The sequence below is a fragment of the Mobula hypostoma genome, chromosome 6, assembly GCF_963921235.1.
Source record: "Mobula hypostoma chromosome 6, sMobHyp1.1, whole genome shotgun sequence".
NCBI classification, from domain to species: Eukaryota; Metazoa; Chordata; class Chondrichthyes; order Myliobatiformes; family Myliobatidae; genus Mobula; species Mobula hypostoma.
Window position 1 is genome coordinate 160567975 of NC_086102.1, and position 19901 is coordinate 160587875.

At 40.3% G+C, this 19901-nt stretch overlaps 1 protein-coding gene across 4 annotated transcripts in view; it reads left to right on the forward strand.

Annotated features, from left to right (window-relative positions):
• znf385b (zinc finger protein 385B) overlaps positions 1–19901 on the forward strand; it is a 392471-nt gene that overhangs the window by 85280 nt on the left and 287290 nt on the right. For 2 of the 4 annotated variants that reach the window (XM_063052069.1, XM_063052067.1), the window contains exon 2: positions 2667–2963. In XM_063052069.1, the coding sequence (XP_062908139.1) occupies positions 2669–2963 (295 nt within the window). In that variant the 5' untranslated portion in view covers positions 2667–2668. Of the gene's footprint in view, positions 1–2666; positions 2964–19735; positions 19811–19901 lie in introns of those variants that run through there. The other 2 variants (XM_063052070.1, XM_063052075.1) reach the window with 2 other exon arrangements.

The following is a 19901-nucleotide window of genomic DNA, read 5'->3' on the forward strand; positions in this document are numbered from 1 at the left end:
AATTGCACCATCTCGGATTGTAAGACCCTGCAGCGGATAGTGAGGTCAGCTGAAGGGATCATCGGGATCTCTCTTCCCACCATTACAGACATTTACACCACATGCTGCATCCGCAAAGCTAATAGCCTTGTGAAGGACCCCACGCACCCCTTCTCCCTCCTGCCATTTGGCAAAAGGTACTGAAGCATTCAGGCTGTCACGACCAGACTGTGTAACAGTTTCTTCCCCCAAGCCGTTAGGCTCCTCAGTTCCCAGAGTCTGACACCAACCTACACACACACACACACACACACACACACACACACCTGAACACCACTCCACTCCCTTTGCAATTTTTGCTCATTTCTTTCTCAATTTCTGCTAAAACATTGTTTACATTTACATCATTTATTATTATATTGTAATTTGTCCTTTACTGTGCCTATTGTCTTGTTATTAATTATTGTACTGTCTTGCACAGTTTTGTGCAATTTATGTAGTCCCATGTAGGTCTGAAGTCTAATGTAGTTTTGTGTTGTTTCATGTAGAACTATGGTCCTGGAGGAACGTTGTTTCGTTTTTACTGTGTACTGTACTAGCAGTTATGGTCGAAATGACAATAAAGACGACTTGACTTTGACATAAGAGTAACCCTCCGTATCTGCCTGCCACACGGGACCACGTCAAAGCCCTTACTAATATCAATATCAGCAACATCCATTGCCCTTTCTTCTCGTTTCTCCTTAATTAACTTTTCAAAAAACTCCAAATGATTAATTAGAATTGACGTCTCACACATAAAACCATGCTACTATTCCTGATCAGGCCTTGACAATCCAAGTGATGGTAGATCTTGTTTGTCAGAATTCCCTGCATTAACTTCCCAATAACTGAAGTCAGGCTCACCGGCCTGTGGTTTCCTGACTCGTTCTTGCTACCCTTATTGAACAATGGAACATTCGCCACCTTTTGGTATGCTGGACCTTTGCCAGTGGCTACTGATGAAGCAGATATCTCTACAAGGATCTCTATGATTTCTTCTCTGGCTTCCCATAATCTCAGGGGATTTGTTTGGTCATACCCTGGGGATTTACCCACATTAATGTGTTTCAAATCTACAAATGCCTTCTTCCACATAATATGCATATGATCCGAAGCCTAGTCTAATTTCTTTGGCATCCATGATATCCTCCCTGGTAAACACCAATAGACATTAGAAGTCTCAGCCATCTCCTGTAGATCCATGCATAGGCGGCTCTGATGGTCTTTAAGAGGGTACTGGTCCCTCCGGATGGAGGGAGAGAAGTCGGTAAAGGGAAGGGTTCAGTCAGAGATGTGACAGAAAGAGCAGAGTAGAAAAAGGCAGAGGAGTACACAACAATACAGTCAGCATTGTACTAGATAAAGAGAAAAGGGAAGAGTTTGATTTTAATAGAAACAAAAACCAAGCATCCAGTGCCCTGTATTCCACAAGGAGACAGAGATGATTTGGAACCTCACACATGCCCAGACCATTGCCTTTAATGTGAAGTAAGTGACTGGAGGTTAAAGAAGTCTTATTTTATGTGAGGGCAGGCTTAGTCGAGGGAGGGCTGTCTTGGTGGAGAGAGATTGGTTGGGCCTCTGTTGTCATGGTGTGTGATGGAGGTGTAGAGGGATTGGTTGTACATGTAAAAGTGCCGACTGAAACCAGGAAACTGGTTTCCTGTTCGGAAGTGTCTTAACCATTGTGAATGTAAGAGGAATGACTTTGAAAGGAGGCAGAGCATTCTGGATAATGCTCATTGGTAACTTGCTCCGAGATATTTGATTATTTTTCTCACTGGATTAAATTTTTTGTTGTGAGATTTGAGCGAAAACACAGTCCATTTTAATGTTATATCTTACTAACATTCAATTTTCTGCCACAGACATTCAGGCTTGAATTTTGTGGCTCAGTGAGAATAGCTGTAGTTATTCATCTCACCCAGATTTCCTCTAATCTGGAGTCCATTCCAGTGTGGCACTCTCTTCAGGGAAATGTAAAATCCGAGTGCAGAAAGAAGGATCTGATCAGATTGAGAATCCTCACTGAGACTCTGAGTTTTGAGTTGAGCAGTGTGAAATAAAACACAAATGGGATCTGAATGGAAGCCAGCTAAAGACCGAAATTTCAGATGAGATTGAGAGGAGAAGGAATTAAATGAGATAGAAGAGACACAGAAAAATTATAAAATAAAAAATTCTTTGAAAGTCTCAAAGGCTAATTTACTTACATGGGATGAAACTCTATTTGTGAAATCACATTTTCAGGCAAAATAATTGGTTTTGGCAATAACTATTGCTGACTACGTTCTTTGAAAATGCACTCATTCTTGCATGCGCCATTCCCAAGGCCTTTGGCCATGTTTACTGCAGAACCTAGAGGTAAACACACTAAGTCCTTGAGGATTGTAGAGTACTAGGATATCGCAGACAGTGGCTTGTGGGTTTTTTGCATGGACATCAAAATTTACTGTGAGATTTATATAATGATGGTGAATAAATATTACTTTATATTGCAAACCTTGGATTTTTGCATCTAGCAGTACTCATTTCTAATTTTGTGTATATGCTTGTATTTTTTAAGTTGAAATTTCTAGATTATCACATGAAATCTGTGAATGAATGTTTGCTGCGGTTTTACTGAATGATCTTCATTTTTGCAGGAATGAAACAACCACTGAGTCCTGAACATATTGCTGATGTTATGATGAATTCAGGAGATCTTTACACTTACAGTGATGGGAAAATACTGAGCAGTGAATACCTGGGCTACCAGCTGAATATTGAGAAACAGAAGGTAGGACTGGCACTGTGTGAAGTGTGTAACATTCAGCTGAATTCGGCAGCACAGGCTGAGGTTCATTATAATGGGAGGTCTCACTTGAAGAGGATGAAACAAGCCAACAGTTACACACCAATTTCTTCGACTCCTACTACGTTTGTTACAGGAACCAGCACAGGTATGTGTGACAATTTAACACGGGCTGCTGATGTTATATTTGAAAACATCCTTTAATCTAATATGGGTAATTCGTTTGTTAGTTGTTTTTCTAAGATATTTTAGCTATTGTTTTGTTAATTGTTGGTTTGTTAACTAAGTGTTGCATCTGCTTTGCTGTGTGTATCTCTACCACCAAGAGATAACGTGTCTGGAGATGCTGTCAAAGTATTCTCAGTGGGTTGTCAGCAGTGTGGTCTGTAGAGAATTCTAACCATGAGGGAGAATGGGGTGGATATTAAGCTCAGAACCTGTGGTAATGATTAAGTGGGTTGCTCGCTTCGGCTTCAAGCATCCCCAGCTTGCAGCTGTGAAGTATTGTATCTTTCTTCTGGTTAGGGTCTGGTCTGTACGTGAAAGTCTGAATCATGTTAATAGTTGAGGGTTTCCGTTTTCATTCACAAAACAATTCAAATATTCCTTAAAGAGTTGTGTAAATAATTCCAAGTCATTTTCCAGTAATTACTTTAGTTCTTTAACAGCTTTATGGCTGACATGGAGTTCAAGTGACTTTCTTTATTTGAGGAATTGGGGTGCCATCTGCAGGCTGTGTTACAGAAGAAAATAGAGAAACTAAGGCTTCAATGTTACAATGAAAGGGTCAGTAAAAATAAGTTCAAATATTTATAAATGACAGATTATTTCTGTATGTTTTCAATAGAGCAGGGTGCATTTGTAGAGAGACAAGAGAGTGCAGTTATGCTGCCTGAACCTGCTGTGTATTTCCAGCATTTTTCGTTTTTTGCAGCTTTTTATTTGCACCAAGGTCAGCATGTTTACTTCCAGAAAGGATCATCGCTCTGACTGTGTTTGTGTCTGTGAATATTTTTTGTCAGAATTACAATTATATTGATTGTACCAGCAGTAGTGTACTCTGCCTTGTTACTGAGTAAGTGTGGAAGTTTAGAATTGATTTATAGCTAGATTTCATCATCCCTATATAGATTTTGTGGTCAACTGTCAGTGTTATAAACTCCCTTGGATATTTTCATGTTAAGTGGTGAGTTTCTGTTCTGATTTTAGAGGTAAGACAAAGGCAATGCCTAAATTATGATTTACGTAGAAATACTTTGAATAGATGCACCAGAAATATGTGGAAATTGATGTTCGGAAATCAGTGTTGATTTTTCAGAATTCAAAATTATCTTTCATTTGATTTTTCTATAATCGCTTACTTCTTTTTATTTTTATTGTTTAATTCTTTTAGCGACTGCAGCATTTTTGTCCTTTCTATATCTGGAATATTACCATTTTCCACCTCTGATGGCTGTCTGAGTTGGTGCATTTCCCTTACCAGGCAGTGATACAGCCAGTCAGGATGCTCTCAATGGTGCCCCTGTAGAAGGTCTTGAGGATTTGGGGGCTCATGCCAAACTTTTTCTTCAGTTGCCTGTGGTGGAAGAGACGCTGTGGTGCTCTTTTTGCCACAAAACTGATCTGTACAGTCCAGGTGAGATCTTTGGTGATGTGTACACCGAGGAACTTGAAACTACTCACCCTCTGAACTGCAGTCCCATTGATGTTGATCGGGGCAAGCCTGTCTCCATTCCTCCTGTAATCCATGGTCAGCTCTTTCGTTTTTTGGACATTGAGGGAGAGGATTCTTCATTGCTATTTCCATCACAATTTTGTTTTACCAGTCAGGGTTGTTAACCCTGATTGAACACCCAAACTCGGAGGACTGGTGGACCAGTCTTGGTCTGGCCTCTACCCTTTGACCTGTTTGGTATGGGTGACCCTACCAAGAACCAAAGATAAAGCCCTGACTCCAGCCAGCATAGCTCTCCAGGTCATTGATGCATGTGAGCCTCTAAACTATGACAGGGTTGTGGTCCTCCTGGTGGATTCCAAAGTAAAGTTTCAAATATATATCAGCATCTCATCGGGGTCCTCTATTTCTATCTGTGTAACATCGCTCGACTTCTGCAAGATTTAACTGTATGGCCAGTAGTGCCAGTAATGGGTCCTTTGCTTCACTTGTCCATGCCGACTGTGATGCCTGTCTGTACCAGTCCCGTTTGCCTGCATCTCTCTTGTCTTTTCCAATGCTTTTCAATACCTGTCCAATGCTTTTAAATATTGTATTTGTATTTGTCTGCAGTAACTTGTGAAAAGCTTGACTAACTGTGTGTGTGTGTCTCTCTCTCTCTACAAATGCTGACTGACCTGGACTTTAGCGTTTCTATACCAGCATTCTTAAGTTGCAGTTTTCACGTTAACTGCTGTAGTTTATATTAAGATTGCCAATAGATTTAAACTCCCATCATCAAAGGGGGATTCAGCATTTATATTTGTGCATGTGAATTCACTATTGATAACTAAAGCTAACTGACCTATCATTTTCAGAGTGATTCTCCATCTAGAATCGATGTATAACCCAGATTAGAGCAGTGGTCATTGGTGGAATTCAGTGGGCAAAGAAGTTGTGACAGTTTTGGCTTTTCTATGATTCCAATTTGGAAATTGTAATTTACCAATAGATTGATTTCATATCTCATTTACTTAAACAAAACTTTCATGTTACTAGCAAGAATGTGGCTTTTAACAGCTAGAGGCCTGAAAAGAACCTTCAAGGTGGTTTGGTCCCACTTTGAGTGATGTTGATGTAATAGTGTGGCAGAACTATTAGTGTTCTTGATTATTACACCAGAAAACTGACATCAACTTTGGTATTTGCAATCCTGTGTTATTTCCTGCAAAGACTTAACGTTGTTGATATTGATTCAGCCCTCTTTCACAGGCTACATTGTTGCAGCTTTCCCCAGTATAATCAAGCAATCATCTGAAAGAACGTGTGTTTCATTAATTAAGAAAGGAAAATGAGAAGTAGGAGCACGCCATTCAACTCCTCAAACCTATTCCCCCAGTGACCTTGCACTGCTTCATTCCTGTCTTACACAAGATCGTACTGTTTAATTTACCAGTATTTTTGCTTTTGTATTCTTTTATATAAGTTCAAAACCCTGGAATACTCGGCATCAGATAAAACCCCTGAAGTTGACAGGCAAAACTCCTGTGTAGTCTAGGTAATGTTTTGAAAGCGATTTCTTAATACTGGGATTATTTGTAAAATCTAGACAATTTTGAATCAAATTTACAGAAGAATGGAGTCTTGGAACCACGGCTGTTTCTTTTGCAATTTATTCATTATTATTTAATTAATAAGAATTAAAAATAATAAATTACCAGTCTAAATAAATAGACATATCATAGCATGAATTGAAAAGAGAAAAATGGGCTTAATATGAAAAATAAATTGGTCAAATTTATTAGCCAAGTTTATTTTCATATGCACAAGTACCATTAGATTTGAATCAAAATACGGTTTAATATCACTGGTTTATGCCATGAAATTTGTTGTTATGCAGTAGCAATACATTGCAATAATAGTAAAAACTGTAAATTACAGTAAATATATAATTATATTTTATAACGTTAAATTAAATTTCATGCAAAAAGAGAAAAATTAGTGAAGTAGTGTTCATGAGTTAATTGTCCATTCAGAAATCTGATGGTGGAGGGGAAGAAGCTCTTCCTGAATTACTGAGTGCGTGCCTTCAGGCTGTTGTACCTCCTCCCTGATGGTAGCAATGAAAAGAGGGCATGTCCTGGCAATGGTGGGGTCCTTAATGGTGACGCCACCTCTTTGAAGGATTGCTCCTTGAAGATGTCCTGCAGACTTGTTCACAGCAGCATCACCAGCACATAAATTCGGACAACACACAGAAAAAGAAATTAACGGTAAATTAAAAGAACAGTTTAAAATAACACATTAGTGCAAATCAAACATGATCAGAGATCAGTCTGTGATTGTGGAAGTGGTGATCTGTATTGGTCTGTTACTGAGGTAGGATGAGAGTTTTGCAGTTTAATTCAGGAACCTGATGACTACAGGAGAGTATTTGTTCCTAAACCTGGTGGTGTGGGATTTCCGGCTTCTGTATCTTCTTCCCTGTGGTAGCAGCAAGAAGAGGGCATGACACAGAAGGTGAAGATCCTTCATGGTAGATGCTGACAGCACCTGGCAGATGTTTTCAATGGTGGGAAGGGCTGTACCTGTGATGGACTGGGCTTTGTCCATTACTCTCTGCAGCCCCTTGCACTCCTGCGCTTTGGAATTGTTGCCCCAGGCCACGATGGAACCAGTCAAGATACTTTTTGTAATGCATCAGTGGAATTATACAGTATTGGGGGAGTGTCTGATGACATGCTGAGTCTCCTAATGCTTCTATGAAAGTAGAAGTGCTAGTGTATGAGGTGAGTGGATTTTGGCATAAAAAATGAAACAAATTGAAGTGCACATTAGTTCACAAATTGTTGGGCAAGTTGACTTACCAGTTTGGGTACTTGTATTAAATTATGGAAAAGATTAAAGCACTTTCATTTTGACTGCGATTGGGGCCAATGAACTGCTTGAACAGAGATAAAAAATAAAATACCTTTTATATTAAATTAAATACCTTTTGTACAGGCTATTTTACTTGTGCTCCTATGTGAATGGGGAAATTTATGTATTTGTCCTGAGGGCTGAACATCAAATTTGAAAGAAATCTCTCTTCTTTTTTAGAAATCTGTCCAATTCTATTATTATTTTCTAAGTGTCCTGTTACATTTCTGTAATAATCAGTTCTTTCACAAATATCAGTGTCACCTATAATACTCCATTTTCTCCCTGACTGCTGGCCCTGTCAATGTGAAGTGATGTTAAATTGAGTCTCCCCGTGCTTTCTGGGGTATGTACAGTAGATCCTTGGTGCGACTCTGTAAGTTCACTGCTGCTTATCTCGGCTGCCCAGGTAAACACTTTATCCATCAAGGATCAATTTTATTTGCTATTTCCATTTACATGTATTAGGAATTTACTGTGGTGTGTTGGTCAGGGAACAACAAACAACAGCATTCAACAATTATAAACAGTAAAGAATTATATAACAATAAAGTTAGAGTTTAAAGTACAGATATGGAATGTGTACATAAATACCAGCAGGTATTTATAATGTAAACTGCAATATAAAAAGTGGTTTAAAATATTTACAGTGCAGTACAGTGATGGAGGTAATCTGTAGAGGGGCTGGCGAGGGGACAACTAGATTGATTGATCAGAGTAACAGCCTGGGAGAAGAAACTCTTAAGATGGCGTGGTTTTGCTATAATAGCACTACAGTGCTTTCCAGTAGGGAGCTGTTGCAAAAGGCAGTTTGTCGGTTGGATTGTGTCTGCAATGATTTTTCCTGCCCGCTTCTTTGTCCAAGACACATACAAGTCCTCCAGTGATGGTAGACTGCAGCCTTTTCTGCTGACCTGACATTTCAACATTATTAAAACTACCTGGCCATTATCTACCCGTGCTTTGAGGCAGCTTGCTCTGTCATATTTTCCAGTTCACTGTAGCGACTACATTTCCTCTGAGATGCTTTGGAGTGATGTAAATGTGAGTTTCTCTCTGTTGTGATACTAATTGCAAAGTATGCAAATGAACTGTAGGTGGCAGCATAGGCATTTGCTCTGTCCTTGCATTTGGGACTACCTACCATGCATATTGAGCACACCCATGTGACTTTTATCATTATTACTACACAGACTTACAGTTTATTGCCAGATATTTACTTGTATGACTAAAGTCTTTTGGAGATTCACTACTACAAAATCTTATCCCATTTGGATCTGAATAAGATTTTTAAAAGTTTATATGCAGATTAATGACCTCCAAATTCTGACATTGAGTAACATATGACCTTTGGATCATCCACTCACGATGGTAAGGAATTTTCTTAGTGCATGTAGTAATCTGCGACACCCTTAAATATGAATTTAACATAGAGACAATTCAAAAAATGCCAAGTTGATCACATTTTGAAAGTGATGATCCATTTAATTGAAAACAGCATTAACCAGAATGATGCAGTTATAATGATGGCAAACGTCAACAATTGTTGACATTACCTCTGGCAACCATCCAACATCAGGTATCTGCAGGCATGGAAATTAAGGGTTTGCTGTCATTGTTAATCCAATTCTGCTGCATGAGTACTGACCCAACATTACTGCTAAATCATCTCACTGGTGCCTGAATGTTCATTTTTTGTGCGCTATCGAACACTGTCAGATAGACCAAAAGACCATAAGATATAAGAGCAGAAGTAGGCCATTTGGCCCATCGAGTCTGCTCCACCATTTCATCATGGCTGGTCCATTTCCCTGTCAAACAGATTCTCCTGCCTTCTCCCTGTAAACTTCATGCCCTGACTAATCAAGAACCTATCAACCTCTGCCTTAAATACACCAAATGACCTGACTTCCACAGCAATCTGTGGCAATGAATTCCACAGATGCTCCACTCTCTGTCTAAAGAAATTCCTCCTCATCTCCATTCTAAATGGACATCCCTCTAATCTGAAACTGTGCCCCCTGGTCGTAAGCTCTCCCACCATAGGAAACATCCTCTCCACTCTATCTAGGCCTTTTAACTTGGCTAGGTTTCAATGAGCTCCCCCCACCATTCTTCTAAATTCCAGCGAGTCCAGGCCCTGAGCCATCAATCACTCCTCATACAATAAACTTTTCATTTCTGTAATCATTCCCACGAACCTCCTTTGAATCATCTCCAATGTCAGCACATCGTTTCTTAGATAAGGGGCCCAAAACTGCTCATAATACTTCAAGTGAGGCCTCACTAGTGCCTTATAAAGCCTTAGTATTACATCCTTACTTTTATATTCTAGTCCTCTTGCAATTAATGCTAACATTGCCTTCCTCACCACCGACTCAAGCTACAAGTTAACCTTTAGAGAATCCTGCACAAGGACTTCCAAGTCTCCTTGCACCTCAGATTTTTAATTTCTGCCCTGTTTAGAAAACAGTCTATGCTTTTGTTTCTTCTACCAAAGAGCACAACCATACATTTCCTAACACTGTATTCATCTGCCACTTCTTTGCCCATTCTCCTCATCTGTCTAAGATGTCCAAGATGAATACTTCAGACTCTCAATACATGAATAAAACTATTTATTTTTTAAAGTTTATGATCTTTCAGCTCGGCGATTAATCACATGTACATGTCCCAATCTCTGTTTCTCTAAGTGCAAAATATTATCAAAATGTAGAAGTTCAAACATTTCACTTCTTGGTTTGCGGTCTTTGAGAACGTTTTTTTTTAATCTGTTCTCAAGCCAGGAGGACAAGTGGTGTGGTCCTATGCTGTCAGCTGCCTTTAATGGTTGAGGCTGGAAGGTGGGTAGGTGCTTTTGGAATAGCTTTAGTGGGGAACAGCTCACTATAAGGTGGGTAGCAATGCAGTGGTGATGGTAGAGGTTTAAATGCCAAGGATAATGGATTGTTGTTGAACTTTCTCAGTTATTGGACCTGCATTTATTTAGTTAAGTGGAAAGTATTTCCTTATGCTACTGATTTATAATGGTGCTACAAGGTGACTCAGTCAAAGTGGGATACCTGCTTTTGGAACCACAGAATTTATGCAGTTAGCTCAGTTGAACTTCTGGTCAATGATGGCCCCAAAGTGTGATGGTGAGGAACTTGCCCTTTGAATATCAAAGGTAGATGACTGTATGCTCTCCTTTTGGAATAGTCTTTGGCAGTTGTGTGGCACAAATTGTAAATTCTTATGCTGCAGAACTTGGGTATTCATCTTGAAAAAGCTGTCAAAAATCTAGTTTTCAGAGGCTAAGCATTTGACCTCTTACTTAAACCCCATTGAGACTCTCCCCCTTTCCTCATCTAACTCTATCGGCATATCCATCTCTCTTTTTACTCACTTCCTCTTAAGTACATTTAGTATGCCATCAAGTTCTGATCTCCAAAGCTGAAATGCTCACAGGTTACCTGTTCTGTCAAAGTACTCACAATTGTCTAGATTTCTGTTGGGTGACTCATCGGTCTTTACAAGAGAAAAGAGACACAAACTGTTCATTCTGTCCTGAAAGTTAGAACATATCATATCCAGTATCATCCTTCTCAATCTCTTGGCAACCATCTCAGTCCCTTCTGTATATATTTTATAATGTGGTGACTTGTCTACCCTGTGCATTTGAAATAGAAACACACTAAAGTCCTATCCCTTTCCAAGTTTTAACTTATGCCTTATTACTTTACATGGTTAATTTTAGTGAATTGTGTACTTCTGTTCTCAGATCCCTTTGCTTTATTACCCAGTCAAATTAATTCTCAAATAAGATTTCTGTTTTCTTTTTATTAAATGATATAGGATATATGAAATTCTGTTTTACATCTTGTGCTCCTGCACATTGAATGCACTGAACCAAAGGCTACACTTGTACAGTCAATCTACCAATTAGGTTTACTGGTGCAATATTGGTATTTCAACAACTGTTCAATTTCTCAACTTCTTTTTAGTATGTTTACTTTTCCAGGCAATTTTTAATCCAATGGTCAGATTTGATTCTGCTGAAGACAACATTCAATGTTATTGTGATTTTAATGAATTCAGTGGAGTGGAACAATTTGTTTAGATTGGAGCTGGTTCAAACTGGTCTATATTTTCATGTCAAGTAATAGTAGTGGCCTAATACCCCAGTTTTTTGGGTCTGCGATATTTTTGTTCATCCTCCCTGAAGGCATATCAAATTAACACAAGATGAGACAGGTATTGATTTGAACTGCTAAGCTCATATTTCACATTGCAGTGAAGTTACTGTAGTTAAAGTAGTTAGAGATTTGTTTTGTTGAACAGTACTTCAGTGCTGATCATTAAATTGCAACCGTCTTCTTTTATTCCTGTACATTGTGACCTATGGAGTCCGCATTTCCTGAGGCCATTCTGCTTGAGCAGATTGGACTGCTGGATTGGCATCTGGATATCTTGTCTTTTTGTTTCCTCTCTCCCTCTTCACAGACTGAGATCAAAGACTTTTCCAACACATTATCTATTAGTGGTTTTCTGATTACCCAGCCAAGCTCACACTGTTTATTATTCGGTCTCAGGTGTCTGGGAACAGCTTCTGTTTGGCATAACAACAAAAAAGTTGTACTTGTGAAGCCCCTGGCGCCAAGGAAATATATAGGAGTAAAAAACTTTTACTGTTTTAAAGGAAGAAAGCAGCTGAAAGCTGGAGGAGTATAATCAATTAATTTAATAGCTTGGGGCCTTCATGGTTAAATACATAACAATAATGGAAAGATTAAAATTGGAACTGACTAGATAACAGAATTGAAGGAATGTAGTTACCACAGAGATTTGTAGAAGTGGAGGTGATTGCAGTAAGGGGGATGTTGAGGTTGCAAAGAGATTAGGGGGGAAGAAATTTAAAAATCAAGTTGTTCCTTAACCAGGAGTCTATATCAATGAGGGAAGAACATATCAGGTTGATGGATTAATGACATGGTGTGAATAAGGACAATGAGCAGCAGATTTTGGAGAATTTACGAAATAGTTTGTGGATGTTAAGAACTGGCCAGGAGTTCCTCAATTCAAGTCTAAAGGTAACCTAGGCAGGGCTGCAGATTTTGGCAATGGGTGAGCTGTGACATACGCAGATGTGGGAGAGGTTAGAATGGAGGAAATTGGCAGCTGTAAATTCTTGAATATTTACTGAGTTTCATAGTAACCAGGATAGGATTTAACTAAGAAATTGAAATTGTTAGTACTATTTCCTGTACACAAGTGCAAAGGAGAACTTTGCTGCTCCAGATCCATTGCAGCACAGAAATACTCACAAAAGATAAAGAAAAATAATAATTCTAAAAACACGATGAATATAAATACATAAAATGCCTTGTATACATAGATTGTTTGTACGTCCATAAAGTGATGCTAGGCTGTACGTAAGGTGACTGAGAAGAAACAATAAAGTAGTGGTGGAGTTAGTGGGTGGAGATGTTGGCCAGCTTTACTGCCTGGGGAAAGTAACTTTTTGAGTCTAGTGGTCCTGTTGTGGTTGCTACGTTGCCTCCTCCCTGATGGGAATGGGACAGGATGGGAGGGATCCTTCATGATGTTACTGCCCCTTTACTGGCACCTTTCTGTATCTGTCCTTGGTGGTGGCTAGGCTGATGCCAGTGATGCATTGAGTGGTTTTGTCCACCTGTCATAGAGCCTTCCTGTCCACTGCAGTGCAGTTTCTGTCCCAAACAATGCGCAGCTTGTCACGATTCTGTAGAACACCATGTTTATGGAGTATGGACTCTCAGTCTCCTCATATAGTAGAGGATTTGGTGAGCTTTCTTGACAGAGTATATGATGTGCATTCCCAGGAATTTGAAACTCTTTGCAGTTTCCACTGCTGTGCCGCCAGTGTAAAGGGAGGTGTGAGTTCTCCTGAAATCAATAACCATCTCCTTCGTCTTGTTGACACTGAGGAAGAGGTTATTTGCCTGGCACCAGGCCTTGATTCCTTCCACCTTCTCTCCGTAGTTCATCTCATCATTGTTAATAGTGAGCCCTACCACTGTTGAGTCATCGATGAACTTGGCAATGTGATTGCTCGGATGTTTCGCTGTGCAATCATGTGAGAGCAGAGTGTATGTCAATGGGCTCAGCCCACGGTCCTGGGGGGCACCCGCGCTGAGGGTGATGGGAAGCGAGGGGTGGTTGTGCATCCTGAATATATGTTTGTTGGGAAGTCCAACAACAATTGCACAGCGGTGTATTTAGACTGAGGAGTAGGAGTTTGTTCACCATGGTCTGTGGGACGATAGTGTCGAATGTCAAACTGAAATCCAGAAACAGCTTTCTGACATAAATGTCTTTGTTTTTTTAGGTGCATCAGGGACCAGGTGCACAGCAGATGCTACGGCATCTGTCGCAGAGCAGTTCTGTTGCTAAGCATATTGGTGCGTGCCCAATGCATTCGGGTGAGGGTTAGGCAAGGAGATTTGGTATGTGCCATTATCAGCCATTCAAAGCACTTCATAATGATTGTTGTCAGTGACCCCAGGCGGTAGTGATTTAGGTGTAGAGTTCTTTAGTACAGGGATGATGGTGGCTGATTTCAAGCAAGTGAGCACAACAGCCTGGATGCGTGAAGTGCTGAAGATGTACGTGAAGATATCAGTGAGCTGGTGTGCACACTCACTGACGACTCGGCCTGGGATGTTGTCTGGCCCGGCTCCCTTGTGGAGTTGACTCTCTGCAGAGTCCTCCTCACAGCTGCTGCCCTTAAAGACGGCGGCTGCTCACCTGAGTGGAGTGTAGCTTTCGTGGCTGGCATTGCGTTGCATACCTCAAGGCGTGCATAGGAGTTGGTTAGAGCATCGGGGGGGGGGGGGTCACTGGTTCAGTTGACATTGTTTTTCCTTGCGTAGTCAGTAATGCCCTTTGTGTCCGGCCATGTACGTCTGGGATCATTATCGGTGTTCCGGAATTCTCTGTGCATCAGCAGTCTTTGCCTTCTTGATGCCTAAAATGAGGATTCTCGTGGTTGCTCTGAGAGCTGTACTGTGACGAGAGTTGAAGGCAGCATCCCAGGCTTTTAGTGAGGGGTGCACCTCTACGTTCAGCCAGGGCTGCTGGTTGGGCCGTGAGATAACCAGTTTTGCGGTACCAGTTTTGTCTGCACACTCACAGATGAGGTATGTTCCTCAAAGGACAATGCCTTCTCCGTTTACGGTGGCCTCCTTGAACATCTGCCAGTCTGTCCATTCAAAACAATCCTGAAGCACGAGGATTGCCTTATTAGGCCATACAGTCATGGTCCTCTTGACTGGTTTCTGCATTTTCAGCAGTATGCCGGGATTAACACTATGGAGATGTGGTCAGAGGCCAAGATGAGGGCCTAGGATGGCTTTGTAAGTACCGAGCTGTTTATGTAAATATGGTCCAGTGTGTTTGTTCCCCTTGTGTCCATGGTGATGTGTTGGGGGAATTTGGTAAAAATACCCTGCAGGTTAACATGATTGAAGTCACCTGCAGTTATGAGGAGACCGTCCAGATGCTTGTTTTGGAGAGAGTTGATGATACTGTAAAGCTCTCTTAGTGTGTCCTTGGCATTTGAGCTTGGGGAGCAGGTAGACAGCGGTGATGAACACAACGGTAAACACTTGAACGGGTAATGTGGCTGACATTTAATTGTATGATGCTCTATTTCCTCAGAACAGTGACTGCTAACTACAGATGAGTTTGTGCACCAACCTTTGTTAATGTACATGCAGATTCCACCTTCTTTGGATTTCCCCGACAGGGAGTTCCTGTCTGCATGGAACCGAGTCCGTGAAGAAGATGGCAGTTTGTCATCAAAACGTCGGTACCTGGCTGGAACCCTGAAAAGAGTTTATTCATAATAATATAGGAAATTTCTCAGTGAATCAGCAATCTAAGGACTTTATGCACCCATATAAGTCACATTGAAATTTTGGTAAATTCAAAAGAAATTGCATCTGTGAATACACCTGGGAGATCTGCTTGTTTAAATGAATTCATTTTCAAAAAAGTGTAAACCATCTAAAGAAAAGAATAAGTTAGACAAGTGCTGCAATGTGTTTGGAATTTGCTTTTTGTCACAGCCCTGTTAACGTTCAATGACGGAAAGTCTCCTTCCCAGGAATGGCAGACTGGTGCCGAGACTCAGTTTGACTGTAGTGGGAAGATTATTTCCTCCAAGGAAGTAATCATTGCTTCCGAAATGTAAGTTTTTATGGTGTTAAAGCTAAAATGCAATACTGACCAATTACAGAAGATGTACGAATGTATGTGCAGTAAATCACCTTTAATCCAGCAGGTTTGTGTCTGAGATGGGGCTGGAGTAGCAGACTTTCCTGCTTTTAGCATGTTATACATATTATCCCTAAGCATATCTGGAATTCATATTTAATACTGCATTGTACTATAATATGCCTTCCAGTGAATCCAGTAACTTTAAAGGCAGTGTGGGAAATGGTGACCTGGTGAGTTGAAAGGGAGCATAGGAAACAGGGCCTCAGTGTTTTAAAGACCATACAGGAAACAAAGCCATGGCGAGCTTAAGAAGAGCTCACCATGTGGGGCATGGGTAGCTTAAAGGGAACATGGGGAAAAAGGAGGCGCCACTGACTTTAAAGGGTGTATGAGACCACTGTGAGTTACAAGGGAGTGTGGAGAAGCCCAGTGCATCAAGAATTCTGAATAGATGGGTAGTGGATAATCAGAATCAGGTTTATTATCACCGGCATGTGTTGTGAAACTTGTTAACTTAGCAGCAGCAGTTCAATGCAGTACATAATACAGAAGAAGAAAAAAGTAATAAAATAATAATAATTAAATAAGTAAATCAATTACAGTATACGTATATCGGATAGATTAAAAATTGTGCAAAAAATATATATTAAAAAAGTGAGGGAGTGTTCATGGGTTCAATGTCCATTTAGGATGGCAGAGGGGAAGAAGCCGTTCCTGAATCGCTGAGCGTGTGCCTTCAGGCTTCTGTACCTCCTATCTGATGGTAACAGTGAGAAAAGGGCATGTCCTGGGTGCTGGAGGTCCTTAATAAAGGACGCTGCCTTTCTGAGACACCGCTCCTTGAGGATGTCCTGGGTACTTTGTAGGCTAGTGCCCAAGATGGAGCCGACTAAATTTACAGCCTTCTGCAGCTTCTTTCGGTCCTGTGCAGTAGCCCTTCCATACCAGACAGTGATGCAGCCTGTCAGAATGCTGTCCACAGTACATCTATAGAAGTTTTTGAGTGCATTTGTTGACATACCAAATGTTTTCAAACTCTTAATGAAGTATCGTCACTGTCTTGCCTTCTTTATAACTACATCAATAAGGTGGGACCTGGTTAGGTTCCTCAAAGATTTTGACTCCCAGGAACTTGAAACTGTTCACTCTCTGCACTTCTGATCCCTCTATGAGGATTGGCCTTCATCTTACCCTTCCTGAAGTCCACAATCAGCTCTTACGTCTTACTAACATTGAGTACAAGGTTGTTGCTGTGACACCACTCCACTAATTGGCATATCTCGCTCCTGTACGCCCTCTCGTCTCCATCTGAGATTCTAGCAACAATGGTTGTATCAGCAGCAAATTTATGGGTGGTATTTCAGCTATGCCTAGCCACACAGTCATGTGTATAGAGAGAGTAGCAAACATCATGAAATTTGTTGTTAATGCAGCATCAGTACATATAAATAACAATAAGAAAAATGTTAACATTTTAAATTAATAAGTAGTGCAAAAAGAGGGCAAAAATAGTGAGGTTGTTTTTATGGGTTCATTGTCCATTCAGAAATCTGATGGCAGAGGAGAAGAAACAATGAGTATGTGTCTTCGGACTCCTGTACCACGTCCTTGATGGTACCAGTGAAAAGAGGGCATGCCTGTGTGGTGGGGGTCCTTCATGCCAGATGCCACCTGTTTGAGGCATCAGCTTTTGAAGATGTCCTCAATGCTGGGGAGGCTAGATCCTATGATGGAGCTGGCTGAGTTTCTAACTTTCTGCAGCTTTTTCCAATCCTGTGCAGCGGCCCCTGCATGCCAGGTGGTGATGCAACCAGTTAGAATATTCTCCACAGTACATCTGTAGAAACTTGCGAGTGTTTTTGGTGACATTCAAATCCTCAAAATTTGACTGAGATATAGTCACTGTTGTGCCTTCTTGATAATTGCATCAATATTTTGGGCCCAGGATAGATTGTCAGGGATGTCAACACCCAGGAACTCCAGGAACTTGAAGCTGTTCACCCTTTCTACTGCTGATCCCTCGATGAGGACTGATATGAGGACTCCCCCTTCCTGAACTCAACAATCATTTTCTTGCTCCTGCTGACACTAAGTGCAAGGTTGTTGCTGTAACACCACTCAAATAGCCGATCTATCTCGCTCCTGTACGCCTCCTCGGCACCATCTGAAGTTCTGCCAACAATAACTGCCTAATCGGCAAGTTTATAGATAGCATTTGAGCTGTGCCCAGCCACACAGTTGTGGGTGCAAAGAGAGTAGAGCAGTAGGCCAAACACACATCCTTGAATTGCAGCAGTGTTGATTGCCAGCAAGGACAAGATGTTATTTCCAATCTGCCCTATAGGATTCTGATGTTTTAATCCAAGGTTCTCTTAGAAGTCAGGAAAGAGGCTCAAAACTTGTTGCTTCATGATCATTTTTTAAAGAGATCATGAAACAAAGGGAAGTTGTAACAAATAGTGAGAGGGGTCTATTAGTTGAAGAAGAGTGAGAAACTATGTAAACCTAGCATTAAAACAACTATTTTTATACTATTCAGATACTATTCAAATTCCATTCAAATCTGTAGATAAGAGACAACCAATTTGAAAGTACTTATTTGAATACTGCAATACCAAATTAGCCAATAAGAAAGCACTTGGTCACTTCATGCAGAATAAAGAAACCTGCAGAGTCTTCCAGAATTACACTTTGTATAGCCACTATAGGCTATTAAACTGTTATACGTATAAGAACTACTTAAAATACAAGTATATAATTAATTGTTAAACTGCAAAGAAAATAACAATTAAATAGTCTAATAAGAATTAAACAATCAGATCCACCAGCACTGACTGTGGTCTCCCAATGAAGAAGTTAAGCATCCATTTGCAGAGGAAGGTACAGAGGCCCAGGTTTTGGGGCTTGTTAATTGGAGATGAGGATGTGATGGTGTTGAATGCTGAGCTGTAATCAACAAACAGCAGGCTGATGTTGGTTTGCTGACACAACTATTGGCCGGGTGATCCGAGGCTGAGCTGAGAGCTGTAGACTTTTCGGCAAATTGCAGTTGGTGCCAGCTCATGCTTGGGCAGGAGTTGATTCTGGTGACCAACCTCCCAAAGCACTTCATCATAGTAGATATGAGTGCAACTGGGTGATAGTTGTAGAGGCAACTCACCTTGCTCTTGTTGTATTACAATACTACTGCAGGCTCAATTAAAAAAAAATTGTCATTGCAGTGATTATAATTTTTGAAAATGAGATTGTATATACAGGTAGCACACATCAAAGTTGCTGGTGAACGCAGCAGGCCAGGCAGCATCTCTAGGAAGAGGTACAGTCGACGTTTCAGGCCGAGACCCTTCGTCAGGACTAACTTCCTTCAGTTAGTCTTGTCGAAGGATCTCGGCCCGAAACGTCGACTGTACCTCTTCCTACAGATGCTGCTTGGCCTGCTGCGTTCACCAGCAACCTTGATGTGTGTTGCTTGAATTTCCAGCATCTGCAGAATTCCTGTTGTTTTTGTATATACAGGTAATTCATTAATTATTTCAAATTATGCTTTTCAGTACAATTGATTTTTTTTTTGCTGATTCATTTTCAGCCAATGCAATATTAGTGGAATTGAGTGTTCAGCTTCAACTAATTACTCACAAAGAAAACAATTCAATTTCTACTATTATTTTGCTTTTTTAAAAAAGTCCAAAAATAGTCACAGAGCCTGAAGTTTATTTTATGCAGTACATTCATTTGCAAGTGAGTCTCAGCAAATTAAAGCAGAACCACTGGATCGCAGATAATGACCTTAAAGCAATAATTAGCCTGCCAATGATGAGTATTGAGCCTGATGTTCTCAAAATTGTTTCCTGTTGTCAATGAGATAGCATCTCCTTGTAAAAGTGCATTGTTTTAATAATTATAGTTCCATTAATTTGTAATGCAATTCAGTGAAATCAAAATTCCAAATTGTTGAGGCTTCATGACTGAATAAGATTGCACAAAGGATTCAAATAATTATGGTGTCAAACACACAAAATTAACAATCATAGTTTCCTGCATTTTAAATAAGGAAGCCATTTTCACTTATTATTTGAAACTGTAGTAATTAATTTATTATTAATCTGCAGCAATGAACAATCTACTACTGGAAGAAAGTGGATCAAATAGCATCTGTGGAGGGAGAAGAAATGTCGACATTTCAGGTTGAAATCCTGTTGTGTTCCTCAACAGTTTTTGTTTGTTGCTTCAGATTTCAGCATCTGCTGTCTCTTGTGTCTCTATTACTAAACTCTT